At 38.5% G+C, this 20,784-nt stretch overlaps 1 protein-coding gene across 1 annotated transcript in view; it reads left to right on the top strand.

The window, feature by feature from the left end:
* The window catches only part of FSIP2 (fibrous sheath interacting protein 2), a 147,766-nt gene that overhangs the window by 116 nt on the left and 126,866 nt on the right, over nucleotides 1–20,784 (top strand). The window contains 6 exon segments of the mRNA XM_027523038.1: nucleotides 334–459; nucleotides 7,825–7,986; nucleotides 8,734–8,823; nucleotides 9,783–9,922; nucleotides 14,462–14,603; nucleotides 18,778–18,888. Of these exon segments, the coding sequence (XP_027378839.1) occupies nucleotides 334–459; nucleotides 7,825–7,986; nucleotides 8,734–8,823; nucleotides 9,783–9,922; nucleotides 14,462–14,603; nucleotides 18,778–18,888 (771 nt within the window).

The raw sequence follows: 20,784 nt of genomic DNA, 5'->3' as shown, positions 1-20,784 counted from the left end.
TGGTCAGCTCTGTCCTCCTCTGCCGTGCCTCCAGCCTGGGAGGGCGGGGAGGGGAGGGCGGCGAACGGTCACGTGCCCTCGGTGAGGCCCGTAACCGTCCGGCTTTCAGGGCCCACAAGCAGGGCCGCCGCAGGAGGCAGGGCTGGGCGGGTGCTGGCGCAACCGGCTGTGGCGCTGCCTAGGGAGCTGGTAACTGGAAGCCAAGGTCTTCCAGGCTGCCTGGCAGGGCGGGACCTTTCTGTTCCTTCCTTCCTCAGGATTGGAGTAGCAGTTAAGTTGGCCTAAACTAACATACCTAAAGGAACGACAAAACTCTCCAATTGTATCCGACAGGGTGAGCACAAAACTCAATTTTCGGGGGTCGGAGCAGCTCAGCTACTGGATCTGCCTCTTGGGGTCAAGCTGCCTGTGATCCCAGGAAGCAATAGTTTATACTATACCACAAAATTAAATGAGAAGGTAAGGTGATGTTTAATTTTCTTACATTGACTTCATTCTTTTATGAAAATTGTTAGTTGCTCAGTTGTGTCTGACTCTTTATGACCCCATGGACTGTAGCCTGTCAGGCTCCTTTGTCTATAGAATTCTCCAGACAAGAATAGTGGAGTGGGTTGCCATTTTCTTCTACAACAGGTCTTACCCACACAGAGATATAACCCTCAGGTGGCTCCGATGGAATGAATCCACCTGCAATTCAGGACCCAGTCCTATACTTTGCTCTTCTCCCAGCTATGAACTTGGACCATCTTTCAAGATTTCTTTTCAACTGTTACAGCCTTTATTTCCTTAGAATTTGCATTGTCCTTGGTTTGTATAAGTCTACCCCATACTATAATTTTATAATTTAAATCTTACTAGGTTATAGTGTGTATGCCCCTCAAACTCTTCCATGTTTTTAGTCCTCAATGTAATGTGAAAGTGAAAGTGAAGTTGCTCGGTTGTGTCCGACTCTTTGTGATCCCATGGACTGTAGCCTACCAGGCTCCTCCTTCAATGGGATTCTCCAGGCAAGAGTACTGGAGTGGGTTGCCATGTATGCCCCTCAAACCCTTCCATGTTTTTAGTCCTCAGTGTAATACCCTCCCTCAAACCTTCCCACTCCTTGATTCAGTAATTAACAGGGCAGGAAGTGCAATGCAGTCTTTTTAACCAGTTGCTTTGATCAATACGGCAAAAAATTCTACTGGAAAGATTTTTCAGTTAACCGCTATGTGTGCATACTAAGTTGTTTCAGTCATGTCCGACTCTTTGCGACTGCATGGGCTGTAGCCCACCAGGTTCCCTGAAGACTGACTTTGTGATAGCTTTCTTTTTCTTTCAGTAAAATCTCCTTGATGAAGTACTGCCTTATATTTACACTTTTTTTTTTTCACCCAGTTGTTTTAACTGACAGCAGAAGGATTACCTGACACTAAGGAATGGGTTTGTATAAAAGATGTTCTTTGTTTAGAGATCAGTAGCCCAGGATTGATTTTGAGAAACACAGACCATCAGAGGAACCAGAGATCAAATTGTCAACATCCACTGAATCATTGAAAAAGCAAGAGAGTTCCAGAAAAATATCTACTTCTACTTTACTGACCATGTCAAAGCCTTTGCCTGTGTGGATCACAACAAACTATGGAAAATTCTTAAACAGATGGGACTAGCAGACCACCTAACCTGCCTCCTGAGAAATCTGTATATAGGTCAAGAAGCAACAGTTAGAAACGGACATGGAACAACAGATGGTTCCAAATTGGGAAAGAAGTACATCAAGGCTGTATATGGTCACCCTGCTTGTTTAACTTATATGCAGAATACATCGTGAGAAATGCTGGGCTGGATGAAGCACAAGCTGGAATCAAGATTACTGGGAGAAAAAAAAATCAATAATCACAGATATGCAGATGACACCACCCTTATGGCAGAAAGCGAAGAACTATTGGTGAAAGTGAAAGAGGAGAGTGAAAAAGGTGGCTTGAAACTCAACATTCCTAAAATGAAGATCATGGCATCAGATCCCATCACTTCATAGCAAATTAATGGGGAAACAATAAAAACAGGGAGATATTTTATTTTCTTGGGCTCAAAAATCCCTCAAGATGGTGACTGCAGCCATAAAATTAAAAGACGCTTGCTCCTTGGAAGAAAAGCTAAGACCAACCTAGCCAGCATATTAAAAAGCAGAGACATTACTTTGCCAACAAAGTTCTGTCTAGTCAAAGCTATGGTTTTTCCAGTAGTCATGTATGAATGTGAGAGTTGGACTCTAAAGAAAGCTGAGTGCCAAAGAATTGATGCTTTTGAACTGTGGTGTTTGAGAAGACTCTTGAGAGTCCCTTGGATTGCAAGGAGATCCAACCAGTCCATCCTAAAGGAAATGAGTCCTGAATATTCATTGGAAGGACTGAAGTTGAAACTAAATCTCCATTACTTTGGCCATCTGATGCGAAGAACTGACTCATTGGAAAAGACCCTGATGCTTTGAAAGATTGAAGGGAGGAGGAGAAGGGGAAGACAGAGGATGATATGGTTGGATGGCATCACGGACTTGCTGGACATGAGTTTAAGTAAGCTCCAGGAGTTGGTGATGGACAGAGAAGCCTGTCCTGCTGCAGTCCATGGGGTCGCAAAGGGTCAAAAATGACTGAGCAACTGAACTGAGCTGAGACCATCAAAGCTAAAATTCAGTATCTAAAATACAGTGGAAGTGACAAATAGATTCAAGGGATTAGACTGATAGACAGTGTGTCCGAAGAACTATGGATAGAGGTTCGTGACATTGTACAGGAGGTAGTGATGAAGAGCCTCCCCAATGAAAAGAAAAAGGAAAAATGGTTGTCTGTGGAGGCCTTGCAAATACCTGAGGAAAAAGAGAAGCTAAAGGCCAAGGAGAAAAGGAAAGATATACCCATCTGAATTCAGAGTTGCACAGAATAGCAAGGAGAGATAAGAAAGCCTTCCTCAGTGATCAATGCAAAGAAATAGAGGGAAACAATAGAATGGGAAAGACTAGTGATCTCTTCAAGAAAATTAGAGATACCAAGGGAATGTTTCATGCAAAGATGGGCACAATAAAGGTCAGAAATGGTATGGAACTAACAGAAGCAGAAGATTATTAAGAAGAAGTGGCAAGAATACACAGAAGAACTGTACAAAAAAGATCTTCATGACCCAGATAACCACAATGCTATGATCACTCACCTACAGCCAGACATCCTGGAATGCAAAGTCAAGTGGGCCTTAGGAAGCATCACTATGAACAAAGCTAGTGTAGGTGATAGAATTCCAGCTGAGCTATTTCAAGTCCTAAAAGTTGATGCTGTGAAAGTGCTGCACTCAACATGCTAGCAAATTTGGAAAACCCTGCAGTGGCCACAGGACTGAAAAAGGTCAGTTTTTATTCCAGTCCCAAAGAAGGTCAATGCCAAGGAATGTTCAATCCACTGCACAATTGCACTCATCTCACACGCTAGTAAAGTAATGCTCAAAATTTTCCAAGCCAAGCTTCAGCAATACATGAACCGTGAACTTCCAGATGTTCAAGCTGGTTTTAGAAAAGGCAGAGGAACCAGAGATCAAATTGCCAACATCCATTGGATATAGAAGAAGAAAGAAAATACCAGAAAAACATCTACTTCTGCTTTATTCATTACACCAAAGCCTCTGACTGTGTAGATGACAACAAACTGTGCAAAATTCTTAGAGATGGGAATACCAGACCACCTTACCTGCCTCCTGAGAAATCTGTATGCAGGTCAAGAAGCAACAGTTAGAATTGAACATGGAACAACAGACTTGATCCAAATAGGGAAAGGAGTACTTCAGGGCTGTATATTGGCACCCTGGTAATTTAATTTCTATGCAGAGTACATCATGTGAAATGCTAGGCTGAATGAAGCACAAGCTGGAATCAAGAATGCTGGGAGAAATATCTATAACCTCAGATACACAGATGACACCACCCTATGGCAGAAATTGAAAAGGAACTAAAGAGCCTCTTGATGAAAGTAAAAGAGGAGAGTGAAAAAGGTAGTGTAAAATTCAACATTCAAAAAACGAAGATCATGGCATCCAGTCCTATCACTTCATGGCAAATAGATGGGGATACAATGGAAACAGTGATGGACTTTATTTGGGGGGGCTCCAAAATCACTGTGGATAGTGACTATAGCCATGAATTAAAAAACACTTGCTCCTTGGAAGAAAAACTATGACCCACCTAGAGAGCGTATTAAAAAGCAGAGACATTACTTTACTGACAACGGCCCGTCTAGTCAAAGCTGTGGTTTTTCCAGTAGTTATGTATAGATGTGACAGTTGGACTATGAAGAAAACTGAGCACTGATAAATTGATGCTTTTCAATTGTGGTGTTGCAGAAGACTCTTGAGAGTCCCTTGGACTGCAAGGAGATCCAACCAGTCCATCCTAAAGGAGATGAGTCCTGAATATTCACTGGAAGAACTTATGCTGTAGCCGAAACTCCAATACTTTAGCCACCTGATGCAAAGAATTGACTCCTTAAAAAAAACCCTGATGCTGGAAAGATTGAAGGGAGGAGGAGAAGGGGACAACAGAGGATAAGATGGGTGGATGGCATTATCAGCTCACACATGAGTTTGAGCAAGCTCCGGTAGTCGGTGATCGACAGAGAAGCCTGGCCTTCTGCAGTTCCCGGGGTCTCAAAGAATCGGACATGACTGAGCAACTGAACTGAACTGAATATCTAAAAGTTCTCAACTAAAAATCAACTAAATATCAACATCTAAAAGAAACAATCCATTTCTGAGTGACTCACAACTCAAGATTGTTGATTGTTTTCCTTAGAGAAAGATACGGATTTCACTTCTGGTCTCACTGAATTTATGACATTGCCCTATGGAATTCCTTTTTTTTTTTTTTCCCCTTTCTTAGGGAATCTATGGTAATTAGGGAATTCTGCTTTATAACCTAGATGCATTGGAATAGAGTAAAGTCTAGTATTAAGCATTGTCAGAAATTTATCAAGGAAACTTTTAAATGGATAAGGCATCCTAGCATCCTATCAGCTCCCCAATCTCCCTCTTTTTTCACATAAGCATCCTCAACTTAACTTGAGGGAGTTCTTTTTAGGGTCCCACCCAAGCCAGGCTCTTTAGTGTTCAGAATCTGACTGAGGAGGCTACTGCCAGACAAAACACAGGCTGAACACAAATTGGTACCTGCAGACAGATCAGTTCAGTTCAGCTCAGTTTGGTCGCTCAGTCGTGTCTGACTCTTTGCTACCCCATGAATTGCAGCACACCAGGCCTCCCTGTCCATTACCATCCTCCGGAATTCACTCAAACTCACATCCATCAAGTTGGTGATGCCATCCAGCTATCTCATCCTGTGTCGTCCCCTTTTCCTCCTGCCCCCAATCCCTGTCAGCATCAGAGTCTTTTCCAATGAGTCACCTCTTCTCATGAGGTAGCCAAAGTACTTCAGTTTCAACGTTAGCATCATTCCTTCCAAAGAACACCCAGGACTGATCTCCTTTAGAATGGACTGGTTGGATCTCCTTGCAGTCCAAGGGACTCTCAAGAGTCTTCTCCAACATCACAGTTCAAAAGCATCAATTCCTCAGCGCTCAGCTTTCTTCACAGTCCAGCTCTCACATCGATACATGACCACTGGAAAAACCATAGCCTTGACTAGACGGACCTTTGTTGGCAAAGTAATGTCTATGCTTTTCAATATGCTATCTAGGTTGGTCATAACTTTTCTTCCAAGGAGTAAATGTCTTTTAATTTCATGGCTGCAATCACCATCTGCAGTGATTTTGGAGCCCAGAAACATAAAGTCTGACACTGTTTCCCCATCTATTTCCCATGAAGTGGCGTGACCAGATACCATGAACTTCATTTTCTGAATGTTGAGCTTTAAGCCAACTTTTTCACTCTCCTCTTTCACTTTCATCAAGAAGCTCTTTAAGTCTTCTTCACTTTCTGCCATAAGGGTGGTGTCATCTGCATATCTGAGGTTATTGAGATTTCTCCTGGCAATCTTGATTCCAGCTTCTGCTTCTTCCAGCCTAGCATTTCTCATGATGTACTCTGCATAGAAGTTAAATAAGCTGGGTGACAATATACAGCCTTGACGTACTCCTTTTCCTATTTGGAACCAGTCATTGTTCCATGTCCAGTTCTAACTGTTGCTTCCTGACCTGCATATAGGTTTCTCAAGAGGCAGGTCAGGTGGTCTGATATTCCCATCTCTTTCAGAATCTTCCACAGTTTATTGTGATCCACACAGTCAAAGGCTTTGGCATAGTCAATAAAGCAGAAATAGATGTTTTTCTGGAACTCTCTTGTTTTTTCCATGGTCCAGCGGATGTTGGCAATTTGATCTCTGGTTCCTCTGCCTTTTCTAAAACCAGCTTGAACATCAGGAAGTTCATGGTTTACGTATTGCTGAAGCTTGTCTTGGAGAATTTTGAGCATTACTTTACTAGCGTGTGAGATGAGTGCAGTTGGGTGGTAGTTTGAGCATTCTTTGGCATTGCCTTTCTTTGGGCAGACAGATACCAGTGTGCAAAGATGTATAGATCACAGAATTTGAATAGCATGCCTGCACAGGGCATGGTGTGCTCTCAGGTTTGCCACATCTCCCACACATTCCAGTTGCTTTTCACTTGAGACAGTTCCTACTTTAACTTTAGACTAAAAATTTCTGTTGTCTGGCTAAGACAATCTAAAGGATAGTATAAATATAGGATACAAAGACAACATTTGGATGACTTCCGCACCTACTTCTAGCCTCTCCTTTTCCCCTTTCAGAGGTTCTCCCATTACCTATTATCACTATCCTGCTATTGAAAAATTTTTGAAAAATGAACGAAGTACTGATGTCCCCCCTGGCAGATTTTAAAGTGCCTCGTCTTGGTAATGTTTTAACTTACAAATGAGATGAAATTATTCATGTTTCTTCTAAAGTAACAGATAAACTAACATGACTATTAGTTATTTTCCTTCTTTGATACAGTAATAGCTATTTAATAAGGTTGTATTTGGTATGGAGAAATCTCAATCCCTAGCATTATTCTTTATAATTGATTCTTCAATATATTGAACTTTATAATATAAAGTGGTAACTTTTCCCTGACTGTAGCACTCAGAAATCATTGCATTTCTTAGATAAGAGTTCAAAATACAATAACTCTTTAATTCATCATCTTTTAACATCTGAGTTTTACTTTTTTTTTTTTTTCAAAGTTGTTTCAGTGAATCTTTGTGGAAGATTTTCTGTTTTTCTTTATTGTTAGAATATGAGATACAGAGCATGAGCTGGCTGGATGGCATCACCTACTGGATGGACGTGAATTTGAGTGAACTCCGGCAGTTGGTAATAGGGAGGCCTGGCGTGCTGCAATTCATGGGGTCCCAAAGAGTTGGACATGACTGAGCGACTGAACTGAACTGAACTGAATGATATTGATATTGAATGCAGTTTCTGGATCTGGAGGAGGGAAGAGGAAAAGAGAAAGTCTTAGTTTTGGCTTTATACATTAAAACAAAGTTTATACTTTCCTCTTTCTTTTCATTTCCTCCTCCCTTTTCTAGCTTTGGGCTAGGGACTGATAAAGATGGGGGAATTAATTGAGTGAGGGTGGGGTTTTAGGATAATTCAGGTTAGTGAAGAAAAAAGGTTAGGGATAAGCAATTAACACTGCCCATTCCAAATTCTTTTTCTGATTTTGTCCCACTTCACATTCTTACATGTTTTATTTTCTATGAATAGTCTGGTCATTTTAATAGATTGATATTTAAAAGAAAAATTGATTAATTGTACATTTATAATATGCTTAAATTTCTTGTTTGCAGCTTTTTCGACCTTCTTATGGTTTTAACCTGACTGATCCATACTGTCGACTTTTGGAAAACCAGTATAAAAGTCTCCATGATCCACATTTAAGAGCCTACCATCAGCGTAAAGACATCTTGAGAAGATTAAAGAAAGGTGGTTACATCACCAGCAATAATAAAGTGAGTTGAAAATAACTTTTTTTAAATTTAAATTTATTTTAATTGGAGGCTAATTACTTTACAATATTGTATTTGTTCTGCCACACATCAATCATTGAAAACCTCTAAGATTTGATAAAAGCTTGCTTCTGTTCCTCTCTGGGGGGCCTGGATCACCTTTAGTTTGGTCAGAAGAGATACTTACTGGAAAATTCCATTAAATCAATCAGTATTTGGGTCAAAGAAAATCAGACAGTAGTTGTTTTCCAAGTGAAACTACTTCTTCCTTTAACTTTTTTTCCTTGAAATATCAAAAGATGACTACTAAATAATTTGAAGATGTAAAAAGAATTTTCCCAACTGTATCATAGTTTTCTTTGTCTCTAATGGCACTGTATGCTTGTCAAGGGTTATGTCCCATGTACTTTTTAAAAAATTAAGAAAAAATAAGAACCTAGAAAAATCAGCTTAATACAGTCCTAATACACTCTGTTCTTATTGAGGTTGAACATTATTATTAAATTGGTATTTTATTTTAATAACTTTATGTACTCAATTCCTTACCATGGCATAAGTCATATAAATAAAGTAATGCTATTTGAATAGCAATTTCCTGTTGATTAAAAATTCTAGAGAGATATTACTTACAAAATTGTTAGCAGTTTTTTACTTGGTTAACAGAGTATTATTTTACTTCTATAAAGTAATTGCTTTGATTTTTAGATATTTTTATTTATATATTTTTCTAATTATTTTGTGTTTTTTTAGGTTGTATGTACCTTGAGGGAATTGAATAAGTACAGGCAATATCTTACCAGTTTAAAATTAGACTTTGAAAGAAACTATATAAGAGAACAAGTAAGTTAAATATTTAAATTTGGTTTCTGTACATGGGGTTTGGAACAAAGGTTTACTTGTGGGCAGAGTATTTTCTTATAATATTCTACCTTTAATTTTGGCAACCTAAATAATTTCTCCAAGTAAAAATTTAGAGCAGAAGAAAATATTTTGAGATTGCTATTTTGGGCCAAGAAAGGGAAAGGGACCAGGTCATCTATTAATATGCCAGTGGTAGCTGGCAAAATTTAATAATAAAATTGTTACTAGGATATGCCCCATCTACCTGATTTGGGACCAATTGGAAGAGTCTGTTGTGGCAGCAAGATTCTTAGGCTGGAGACCAAAACAACTTAAGTAACAGGAGAGGAGCCATATGAATTGTTATAACATCCTAAAAATGCAAAGAACACGTACACTGTATGTTTGTACACATGTGGCTGTGTTCATCCACTAAAACATGTGAGCCTCTTCTCATGTGTGTGTAAGTGAATTCAGACTTTAGAGTCACAAGTTGGATAAAAATGAAAAAGCTGCACATATGTGAATTTTACAGATTTATGTTCCAAGGTCAAGAGTTGTATAGAAATGAAGATGATTCCCCTATACTTTAAAGTGTTCTCTATTTCCCCTCATCTACTCCTTTGTGCTGGGAGTTTCTCCTCCACTTCTTCCATTTTTTTAAATTAATTTCTTTAGAATGGATAGAAAAAAAGCTGAAATATTTTTTATTTTCAGAAACAGAAATCTTTGAGTCAATTGTCCATATCTACAGTGGATTCAAAATAGATTTAAATGCAGTTAAAAGGAATTAGTTATTTACAAAGTATGGGAATTTCACTAAACATTAAATATAAAAAAAGCAGATCAAAAGACATTTTTATTTCTGGGAAATGTTAAAAAATTGTATATACATATATATATATACATCCATATATATATGTGTATATATATGTTACACACACACTTTTTTTTAATAGAAAATGCTTGCAAAACAAGTAAATAAACTACAGGAAGACAATCAAATACCTGGACGTTCTGATGTTACACAGTTCCAAAATTGGTTGTTACAGGAAGGCACCCCATCTATTAAGGACCAAGAACGATTAATAAGGCACAGGTGAGATTGAAGTTAATGAATGTTTTATATATATATTGTGGATCCAAATAAGTTACAAAATGCTAGAAATAATTGAAGCTAAGAGTTTTTTTAAAGTATGGGATGCTATTTAACTTCACTATTTCAGTATGGAGAGGAAGGGAGAGCAAAAGGTCCAGGAATTGGGAATTCTGGTACCAAGGCTATAAACATGAATTTCTGCTAGAAAAGATACAGTTTCTGGGAGTCCAGGAGGTAATCCAAGCTGTTAACTGAATAAATAATCAAATACAAAATCCATCCTGTAGTTGGAAATGGAGGGAAAGTATCTTTAGCACATGATTTTAATAATAATTTTTTATTGGGTCATCTTTAAGAGCTGGCAGCATTGTTTGAGGAAATTAATGCAAATTCAAAAAAGGAGGGTAGATATAGCTTCAATACTGATAAAACATGTGTGATTGCTTAAAAAACCTGCAAGCTCCTTGTTGTTGTTGCGGCTGTTCAGTTGCCTAGTCGTGTCTGACTCTTCACGACCCCATGGACTAAAGCATGTTAGGCTTCCCTGTCCTTCACCATCTCCTGGAGTTTGCCCAAGTTCATGTCCATTGCATTGGTGATGCCATCCAACTGTCTCATCCTCTGTCACCTTCTCCTTCTGCCAACAGTTTTTCCCAGCATCAGGGTCTTTTCCAATGAGTCAGCTGTTTGAATCAGGTGGCCAATATAATCGAGCTTCAGCATCACTCATTCTAATGAATGTTCAGGGCTTGCTTCCTTTAATATTGACTGGTTTGATCTCCTTGCTTTCTAAGAGATGCTCAAGAGTCTTTTCCAGCATCACAATTTGAAAGATTCAATTCTTCAGCACTCTGCCTTCTATATTGTCCAGTTCTAACATCTGTACATGATTACTGGAAAGACCATAGCCTTGACTATATGGGCCTTTGTTGGCAAAGGGATGTTTTTGCTTTTTAACTTACTATCTAGGTTTTTCATAGCTTTCTTGCCAAGAAGTAATCATCCTCTAATTTCATGGTTTCAGTCACCATCAGCAGTGGTTTTAGAGCCCAGGAAAAGGGAACATGTCACTGTTCCACCTTTTCATCTTCTATTTGCCATGAAGTAATGGGACTGGATGCCAGAATCTTAGTTTTATTAATACTGAGTTTTAAGTTGGTGTATTCGTTCTCCTTCACCCTCATCACGAGGCTTTTTACTTCCTCTTTGCTTTCTGCCATTAGAGTGGTATTATCTGTATATCAGAGGTTGATATTTCTCCCAGAAATCTTGATTTCAGCTTGTAACTCATCCAGCCTGGCATTTCTCATGATATGCTCTGCGTGTAAGTTAAATAAACACGGTAACAATAAACAGCCTAAAGGAGAAATCATACTCCTTTCTCAGTCCTGAACCAGTCAGCTGTGCCATACAGGGTTCTAACTTTTGCTTCTTGACCTGCATACAGGTTCCTCAGGAGACAGATTAAAATGGTCTTGGTATTCCCATTTCTTTAAGGGTTTTCAACAGTTTTGTTATGATCCACACAGTTAAAGGCTTTAGCATAGTCAATGAAACAGAGGTAGATGTTTTTTTCTGGAATTCCCTTGCTTTCTCTATGATTCAGCAAATGTTGGCAATTTGATCTCTGGTTCCTCTTGCCTTTTCTAAACCAAATTTGAACATCTGGAAGTTCCTCGGTTCATGTAATGTTGAAGCTTGCTACTGCTAAGTCACTTCAGTCGTGTCCGACTCTGTGCGACCCCATAGACGGCAGCCCACCAGGCTCCCCCGTCTCTGGGATTCTCCAGGCAAGAACACTGGAGCAGGTTGCCATTTCCTTCTCCAATGCATGAAAATGAAAAGTGAAAGTGAAGTCACTCAGTCGTGTCCAACCCTCAGCAACCCCATGGACTGCAGCCCACCAGGCTCCTCCATCCATGGGATTTTCCAGGCAAGAGTACTGGAGCGGGCTGCCATTGCCTTCTCCGATGTTGAAGCTTAGCTTGGAGGATTTTGAGCATACACTTAGTGGCATGGGAGATATGTGCCAGTTGTCTGGTGGTTTGAACATTCTTTAGTACTTCGTTTCTTGGGAATTGGGAGGAGGATTGACCCTTTCTATTCCTGGGGCCACTGCTGGGTTTTCCAAATTTGTTGCCCTAAAGAGTGCAGCACTTTAAAAGCATCATCTTTCAGGATTTTAAAAAGCTCTGCTGGAATTCCATCACCTTCACTAGCTTTATTGGCAGCAGTGTCTTCTAAGGCTGACTTGACTTCACACTCCAGATGGTCTGGCTCTGAGGGAGAGACTGCACCATTGTGGTTATCTGGGTCATTAAGATCTTTTTTTGTACAGTTCTTCTGTGTATTCTTTCCATCTCTTCTTGATCTCTTCTGCTTCTGTTTTGTCTGTACTGTTTCTGTCCTTTTTTATGCCCATCTTTGGATGAAATGTTCCTTTGATAATTTCCAGTTTTCTTGAAGAGATCTTCTAGTCTTAAACCCTTTCTGTTGTTTTCCTCTAATTCTTTGCATTGTTCATTGAAGAATGCCCTCTTGTCTTCCCTTGCTATTATCTGGTACTCTGCATTTAGTTGAGTATACCTTTTCCATTTCTCCCTTGATTTTTGCTTCTCTTCTTTCCTCAGCTATGTGTAAAGCCTTCTCAGATAACCACTTTGCCTTCTTGCATTTCTTTTCCTTGGCATGGTTTTGTTCTCTGCCTTCTGTACTGTATTACAGATCTCTGTCCCTAGTTCTTCAGGAACTCTGGTTGCTAGATCCAATCCCTTGAATCTATTCATCACCTCCACTGTATATTCATAGGGAATGTAATTTATGTTGTTCCTGCCTGGCCTAGTTGTTTCCCCACTTTCTTTAATCCAGAATTTTGCTATGACGGACTGATTATCTGAGCCACAGTCAGCTCCAGTTCTTGTTTTTTCTTATTGAATACAGCTTTTTCATTATCGGCTCCAGAAAATGTAATCAACCTGATTTCAGTATTGACCATTGGTAATGTCCATGTGTAAAGTCATCTCTTGTGTTGTTAACAAAGGGTGGTTGCTATGACCAGTGTGTTTTCTTGACAGAATTCTGTTAGCCTTTGCTCTGCTTCATTTTGTATTTTAAGGCCAAACTTGCCTGTTATTCCAGGAATCTTTTGTCTTCCTACTTTTGCATTCCAATCCCCTATAATGAACATAATATCTTTTGGAGGAGGATTGTTAATTCTAGGAGGTCTTCTAGGTCTTCATAGACTGGTCAACTTCAGTTTATTTGGCATCAGTGGTTGGGGCATAGACTTGGATTACTGTGATGTTGAATGGTTTGCTTTGAAAACGAACCAAGATCATTCTATTGTTTTTAAGCCTGCATCCAAGTACTGCATTTCAGACACTTTTGTTGATTATGAGGGCTACTCCATTTTTTTCTATGGTATTCTTTCCCTCAGTAGTGGAAATAATGGTCAACTGAATTAAATTCACCCATTCTTGTCCATTTCAGTTCACTGATTCCTAAGATGTCAGTGTTCACTCTTGCCATCTCCTGCTTGACCATATCCAATTTACCTTGATTCATGGACCTAACATTCCATGTTCCTATGCAATACTTTACTTTACAACACTGGAGTTTACTTTCATCACCAGACACATCCACAACTGAGCTTTGCTTTGGCCTAGCTGCTTCATTCTTTCTGGAGCTATTAGTAGTCGTCCTCCTCTCTTCCCCAGTAGCATATTGGTAACCTTCCAACATGAGGACCTCATCTTTTGGTGTCATATTTTTTGGCCCTTTTATACAGTTCTTGGAGTTCTCATGGCTAGTATACTGGAGTGGTTTGCCATTGCCTCCTCCAGTAGATCACATTTTGTCAGAACTCTCCACTATGATCTGTCCATTTTAGGTGGCCCTACATGGCATGGCTCATAGCTTCATTGAGTTATGCAAGCCCCTCGATCATGACAAGGCAGTGATCCATGAAGGGGCAAGCTCTTTAGATGCCATCTATTCATGTTCAATCATTACCTTTCCATGGTCAAGACCATCTCTTAGGAAGTGAAAATATATATATTTTCCCCTCCTCCTTCATTAAGCTGTGGAATTAAGCTGCATTTCCTAACTGCTATGTTCCATAGTAATTTTGTAACACAGAGACATACCAGAGACCCAGACTATACATGGAAGATGTGTTCAAGGCCTTTTAAATTACAAGGGAATCAACATACATCTTTTCTTAGAAAATCTAAATCATTTTTCCAAATTTGAAGTCACTGTTTCAGTTATTTCAACCTTCTTTGCAAACATATATTCCTAAATCTATTGTGAATAGGTACTATGCAAAATGTTTTTAATAATATGCCTCACATTTATCCTTTTCTTGGCTACAATAACAGATATATATATATCTATATATATATATATATATATAAGCTTATATATATATAAGCTCAAGAAATAAAGCAAGCAAGGAGGTAGTTTTGGAATATCAAAGCAGATGATGTCATTGTAAGCAAAACTCCTAGTTCACCATGACTTACATTTGCTTTTACTTAGATATCTGGATATGATAAGGAGGGAATTAGAACATCTTGAGCACACAGCTGAAGAGCAACGCCTGCTCCGAATGGATAGAGAAGAAAGACGACAGCGAGAACATGCAAGAAGAAAACTTAGTCTTCGTAGAAAAATTGAAGAGGTGAGAGACAGCAAATTTAAACCAGAGAAAAATTGTGTACAGTTATTCATTTGTAAATAAGTTGAGCTGTCCATCATGCTTCTTCAGGTAATGTCAGGTCTAAACATTTTACCCACATTGAGCTTTCTCCACAGCTGTAATCATAAGTTGTTACATAAAATAAGGATGACACCACACACTGTGTGTATGAGCCAGTATCTGCTCTTAAAGTGATGATGGGGAAAGTTACTAGATACTGTTTTAGTCCATTATAGCCCTCAGTGTGGAGAGGAAAACATTTTAAATTTAGATTTAGTTAAACACCCCTGCATTCCTAATAGGAGTGCAGTAAAGTAAAGAAAGCCCATTCTAGAGCCAATGAATGATTTTATTAGGTTAGTGCAAAAGTAATTGCAATTTTGCATTGCTGAATGTTGCTATTTGATATTGGAATGCATTCTTAAGTAAATGTGGTTATGTTATATATCATTTTAATGTACATTTCTTCCTTTTATGTTTTTTGCTAATGACTTATTACTTGTTTATTTTTTATTTATTTTTTTAGATTGTTTTTATTTTTTTTTTCCAACTACAATTTTATTTTATTTTTAAACTTCACAAAATTGTATTAGTTTTGTCAAATATCGAAATGAATCCACCACAGGTATACATGTGTTCCCCATCCTGAACCCTCCTCCGTCTTCCCTCCCCATACCATCCCTCTGGGTTGTCCCAGTGCACCAGCCCCAAGCATCCAGTATCGTGCATCGAACCTGGACTGGAAACTCATTTCATACAGGATATTTTACATGTTTCAATGCCATTCTCCCAAATCTTCCCACCCTCTCCCTCTCCCACAGAGTCCATAAGACTGTTCTATACACCAGTGTCTCTTTTGCTGTCTCATATACAGAGTTATTGTTACCATCTTTCTAAATTCCATATATATGCGTTAGTATACTGTATTGGTGTTTTTCTTTCTGGCTTACTTCACTCTGTATAATAGGCTCCAGTTTCATCCACCTCATTAGAACTGATTCAAATGTATTCTTTTTAATGGCTGAGTAATACTCCATTGTGTATATGTACCACTGCTTTCTTATCTAGTCATCTGCTGATGGACATCTAGGTTGCTTCCATGTCCTGGCTATTATAAACAGTGCTGTGATGAACATTGGGGTACACGTGTCTCTTTCCCTTCTGGTTTCCTCAGTGTGTATACCTGGCAGATTTATTTTAGACTAGGGAAATGATTGGAAGAGGTCAATCCTAATCCCAGTTCCCAAGAAGGGCAGTACTAAAGAATGTTCAAATCACCAGACAATTGCACTCATGCTAGTAAGGCTCTGCTCAAATTCCTGCATGCTAGGCTTCAGTATTATGTGAACCAAGAACTTCCAGATGTTCAAACTGGGTTTAGAAAAGGCAAAAGAACTAGAGATCTAAATGTCAACATTTGCTGGATCATAGAGAATTTGCTGGTAACAAATAGGGAAAGGAGTACATCAAGGGTGTATATTGTCACCCTGCTTATTTGACTTATATGCAGAGTACATCATGAAAAATGCTCAAGGGTGTATATTGTCACCCTGCTTATTTGACTTATATGCAGAATACATCATGAAAAATGCTGGGCTGGATGAAACACAAGTTGGAATCAAGATTGTCAGGAGAAATATCAGTAACCTCAGATATGTAGATGACATCACCCTTATGGCAGAAAGTGAAGAACTGAAGAGCCTCTTGAAAGTGAAAGAGGAGAGTGAAAAAGTTGGCTTAAAACTCAACATTCAGAAAACTAAGATCATGGCATCTGGTCCCAGCACTTCATGGCAAATAGATGGGGAAACAATGGAAATGGTGACAGACTTTTCTTTTTTGGGGGGGGGGGCTCCAAAATCACTGCAGATGGTGACTGCAGCCAAGAAATTAAAAGATGCTTGCTCCTTGGAAGAAAAGCTAGGACCAACCTAGACAGCATATTAAAAAGCAGAGACATTACTTTGGCAACAAAGGTTCATTTAGTCAAAGCTATGGTTTCCCAGTAGTCATGTATGGATGTGAGAGTTTGACTATAAAGAAAGCTGAGTGCTGAAGAATTGATGCTTTTGAACTGTGGTGTTGGAGAAAACTCTTGAGAGTCCCTTGGACTGCAGGGAGTTCAAACAAATCAAACCTAAAGGAAATCAGTCCATCCTAAAGGAAAGCATGATGGGCAGCTGAATATTCATCAGAAGGATGGATGCTGAAGCGGAAACCCCAATACTTTGGCCATCTGATGCAAAGAACTAATTCATTGGAAAAGACCTTGATGGTGGACAAGATCAAAGGCAGGAGAAGAAGGGGACAACAGAGGATAAGATGGTTGGATGGCATCATCAACTCAATAGACATGAGTTTGAGCAAGTTTCAGGAGTTGGTGATGGACAGGGAAGCCTGTCATGTTGCAGGCCATTTGTTCACACAGAGTTGGACTCGACTTAGCGACTAAACTGACTGAACTGTTTCTTGGCAGGAAAGCTATGACAAACCTAGACAGTGTGTTAAAAAGCAAAAAATCCCTTTTCCAACAAAGGTCCATATAGTTAAGGCTATGGCCTTTCCAGTAGTCAGGTATAGTTGTGAGAGCTGGACAATAAAGAAGGGAGAATGCTGAGAAATTAATGCTTTTGAACTCTGGTGCTGGAGGTGACTCTTGAGAGTCCCTTGGACAGGAAGGAAAACAAACCAATCAATCTTAAAGGAAATCAACCCTAAATATTCATTAGAATGACTGATGCTGAAGCTCCAATGCCTTGGCCACCTGATTTGAACAGCTGACTCATTGGAAAACACTCTGATGCTGAGAAATATTGTTGGCAGAAGAAGCAGGTGACAAGGGATGAGATGGTTTATTGAATCACCAATACAATACATGATCATGGGCAAGCTCTGGGAGATGGTGAAGGACAGGGAAGCCTAACATGCTATGGGGTCATGAAGAGTCAGACATGACTTGGCGACTGAACAACAACAGCAAACAGATATGTTAGACAAAGAGCAAGTTTGAGCACTTTTCTTATTCAACTTCAAAATGGGTCGTAAAGCAGTGGAGACAACTCACAACATCATTGATGCATTTGGCCCAGGAACTGCTAATGAACCTGTAGTGTAGTGGCTGTTAAGTTTTGCAAAGGAAACGAGAGCCTTGAAGATGACGAGCACAGTGGATGGCCTTTGAAAGCTGACACCAACCAATTGAGATCATCGAAGCTGATCTTCCATCAAAGCTGATAGAAGAACTACCTGAGAAGTTGCCAAAGAACTGAACTTTGACTATTCTATGGTCATTTGGCTTTTGAAGCAAATTGGAAAGGTAAAAAAGCTTGTTAAGTGGATACCTAATGTGCTGACTGCAAATTAAAAAATCGTTGAAGTGTCATCTTATTCTACACAACAACAATGAACCATTTCTCAATCAAATTGTGATGTATGGCGAAAAGTTGATTTTATGTGACAACTAGCAATGAGATGACCAGCTCAGTTGTCGGACCAAGAAAAAGCTCCAAAATACTTCCTAAAGCAAACTTGCACCAATAAAATGTCATGGTCACTATTTGGTCATCTGCTATCAGCTTAACCCACTATAGCTTTCTGAATCCCCATCAAAACCATTATATCTGAGAAGTATGCTCAGCAAATCAATGAGATGCACCGAAAACTGCAATGCCTGCAGCTGGCACTGGTCATGAAAATGTGTCCACTTCTTGATAATGCCCAACCATACATCGTACGACTAGTGCTTCAAAAGTTGAATGAATTTCACTTTGAAATTTTGCCTCATCTGCCATATTCAACTGATCTCTCACCAACTGACTATCACTTCTTCAGGCATCTTGACAACTTTTTGCTTGGAAAGCACTTCCACAACCAGCAGGAAGCAGAAAATGGTTTCCAAGAGTTCAGTGAATCACGAAGCACAGATTTTTATGCTACAGCAAACTTATTTCTCAGTGGCCAAAATGCATTGATTGTAACAGTGCCTATTTTGATTAATAAAGATGTGCTTAAGCCTATTTTTAATGGTTTAAAATTCACAGAACTGCAATTACTTTTTCACCTTGACTTGTTCTAAATAACTTGCTTTTTGGTAGTGGAAAAAATATAGAGGTTAATTGTGTATGCATACTGAATATGGTAACATGGTGCTCTTTAGGAATGGAAGACAAAAGAGATGTTACTTCTGACAAGGATTGGAGAAGATGTGAAAAGAGAAGCTAGGATAGAGGAACAACGGCGTAAAAGCAGAGAAGAGAGTGACAAGAAGGTAGGGTGAGATTTAACCTCTGATTGGGGCTGATTGAGGATGTGCTTTTGATAGTTTTCATTTTTGAATGTAGTCCACTTTGTGAGATGGCAATAGAACAGTTACCCCAAATGATTTGTATTATACCAAGTGAAAGTTATAAAATTTTTATTGTATTTTGGTTGTATTTTATTGTGGCTGTAATATAAAAAGTACTTCACTATTATTTGATAAAGCTACTTTTGACTTTATCTCACACCATAAACTATACTTGTAATTCCTGTAGAAAAAATTTATATAACTGATTGTTTTTATTAGAATTTTGAAGCAAGTTCTCAGTTTTTCCCCACCAGTTAATCTTCTCAGAATACTTGTTTTGAACTTTAAATAATATGTAATATTTTATGATTTAGAGTATAAATCAGTATAAAGAGAAATAAAATTCATTTGTAATTCCATCACCACCATATTTATTTATTGGTATATATACACACACCACTGTATTCTTACACATTGTATAATACTTCTGTAAATGTTTATATGTTTGAATTAACACATACATTCATGTTATTATTCCTTACAGATTCTTCACTTTTTTAATAACAAAACAACATTGACAACTCTATGTCAATAAATGTTATCTAAAATAATCTAATCTAAATAATTATTTTAGGTAATTTCTTGTTGACAAACCTATGTGTAAGTGTAAGATTTACATAGTTTGGTTATACTGATATACACTGCTATATAATTTTTTAAATATTGAAATTGAAATATATTAATATTTTATTCTACCATTGCGGTGGTGGTGTTTAGTTGCTAAGTCATGTCTGACTCTTGCGACCCCTAGGGAAGCCCTCTAGACTTCCTACATGTACATTTTAGTATTGTTAGTGACTCGTTGTTCATATGGAAATCTCAGCTTACTTGAATTTACTATAATTATTATTTTCTAATATTTAATTTTTCACCAGTTTTTTATTGGAATGCAGTGCAGGAGACTTGAGTTTGATCCATAGGTTGGAAAGATCCCCTGGAGGAGACCGTGGCAGTTCACTCCAGTATTCTTGCCTGGAGAATCTCCATGGACAGAGCAGCCTGGTGGGCTACAGTCCATGAGGTCACAGAGTTGGACATGACTGAGCGACTAAGCATAGCACATAGTTGATTTACAGTGTTGAGTTAGGTTCAGGTGTATAGAAAAGTGATTCAGTAATACATGTATTCATTCCATTTTAGATTCTTTTCTCATGTAGGTTATCACAGAACACTGAGTAGAGTTTACTGTGCTATGCAGTAGGTCCTTGTTGGTTATCTGTCATATATATAGTAGTGTTTTGTGTGTGTTATCACAGGCTTCTGATTTATTCCTCCACCCCCTCACATTTCCTCTTTTGTAACCGTAAGTTTGTTTTCCATATCTGTAAGTCTGTTTCTGTTTTGTGAATAAGTTCATTTTTTTTTAAATTTTATTTTACATATGAGTGATATCATAAAATATTTGTCTTTTCTACCTGACTTAGTGTGATAATCTCTATCCAGGTCATCTATGTTACTACAAATGGCATTATTTCATTTTTCATGGCTGAGTACTTTTCTGTTATATATATGTACCACATCTTCTTTATCCATTCCTCTATCAATGGACATTTAAATTGTTTCCATGTTTTGGCTATTGTGAATAATGCTGCAGTGAACACTGGAGTGTGTGTATCCTTTTGGATTATAGTTTTCTCTGGATACGTGGCCAGGAGTGGGGTTACTAGGTCATGTATAGTAGTTCTATTTTTAGTTTTTTAAGGAATCTCCATGTTATTCTGCACTAATTATCAGATAAATGCAAATCAAAACTACAATATGGTATCACCTCATACTGGTCAAAATGATCATCATCAAAAAGTCTACAAACAAACAATG

The sequence above is a fragment of the Bos indicus x Bos taurus genome, chromosome 2 (assembly GCF_003369695.1).
Source record: "Bos indicus x Bos taurus breed Angus x Brahman F1 hybrid chromosome 2, Bos_hybrid_MaternalHap_v2.0, whole genome shotgun sequence".
NCBI lineage: Eukaryota > Metazoa > Chordata > Mammalia > Artiodactyla > Bovidae > Bos > Bos indicus x Bos taurus.
The sequence above is the reverse complement of the archived record's forward strand: the minus strand, read 5'-3'. Positions and strand labels throughout refer to the sequence as shown.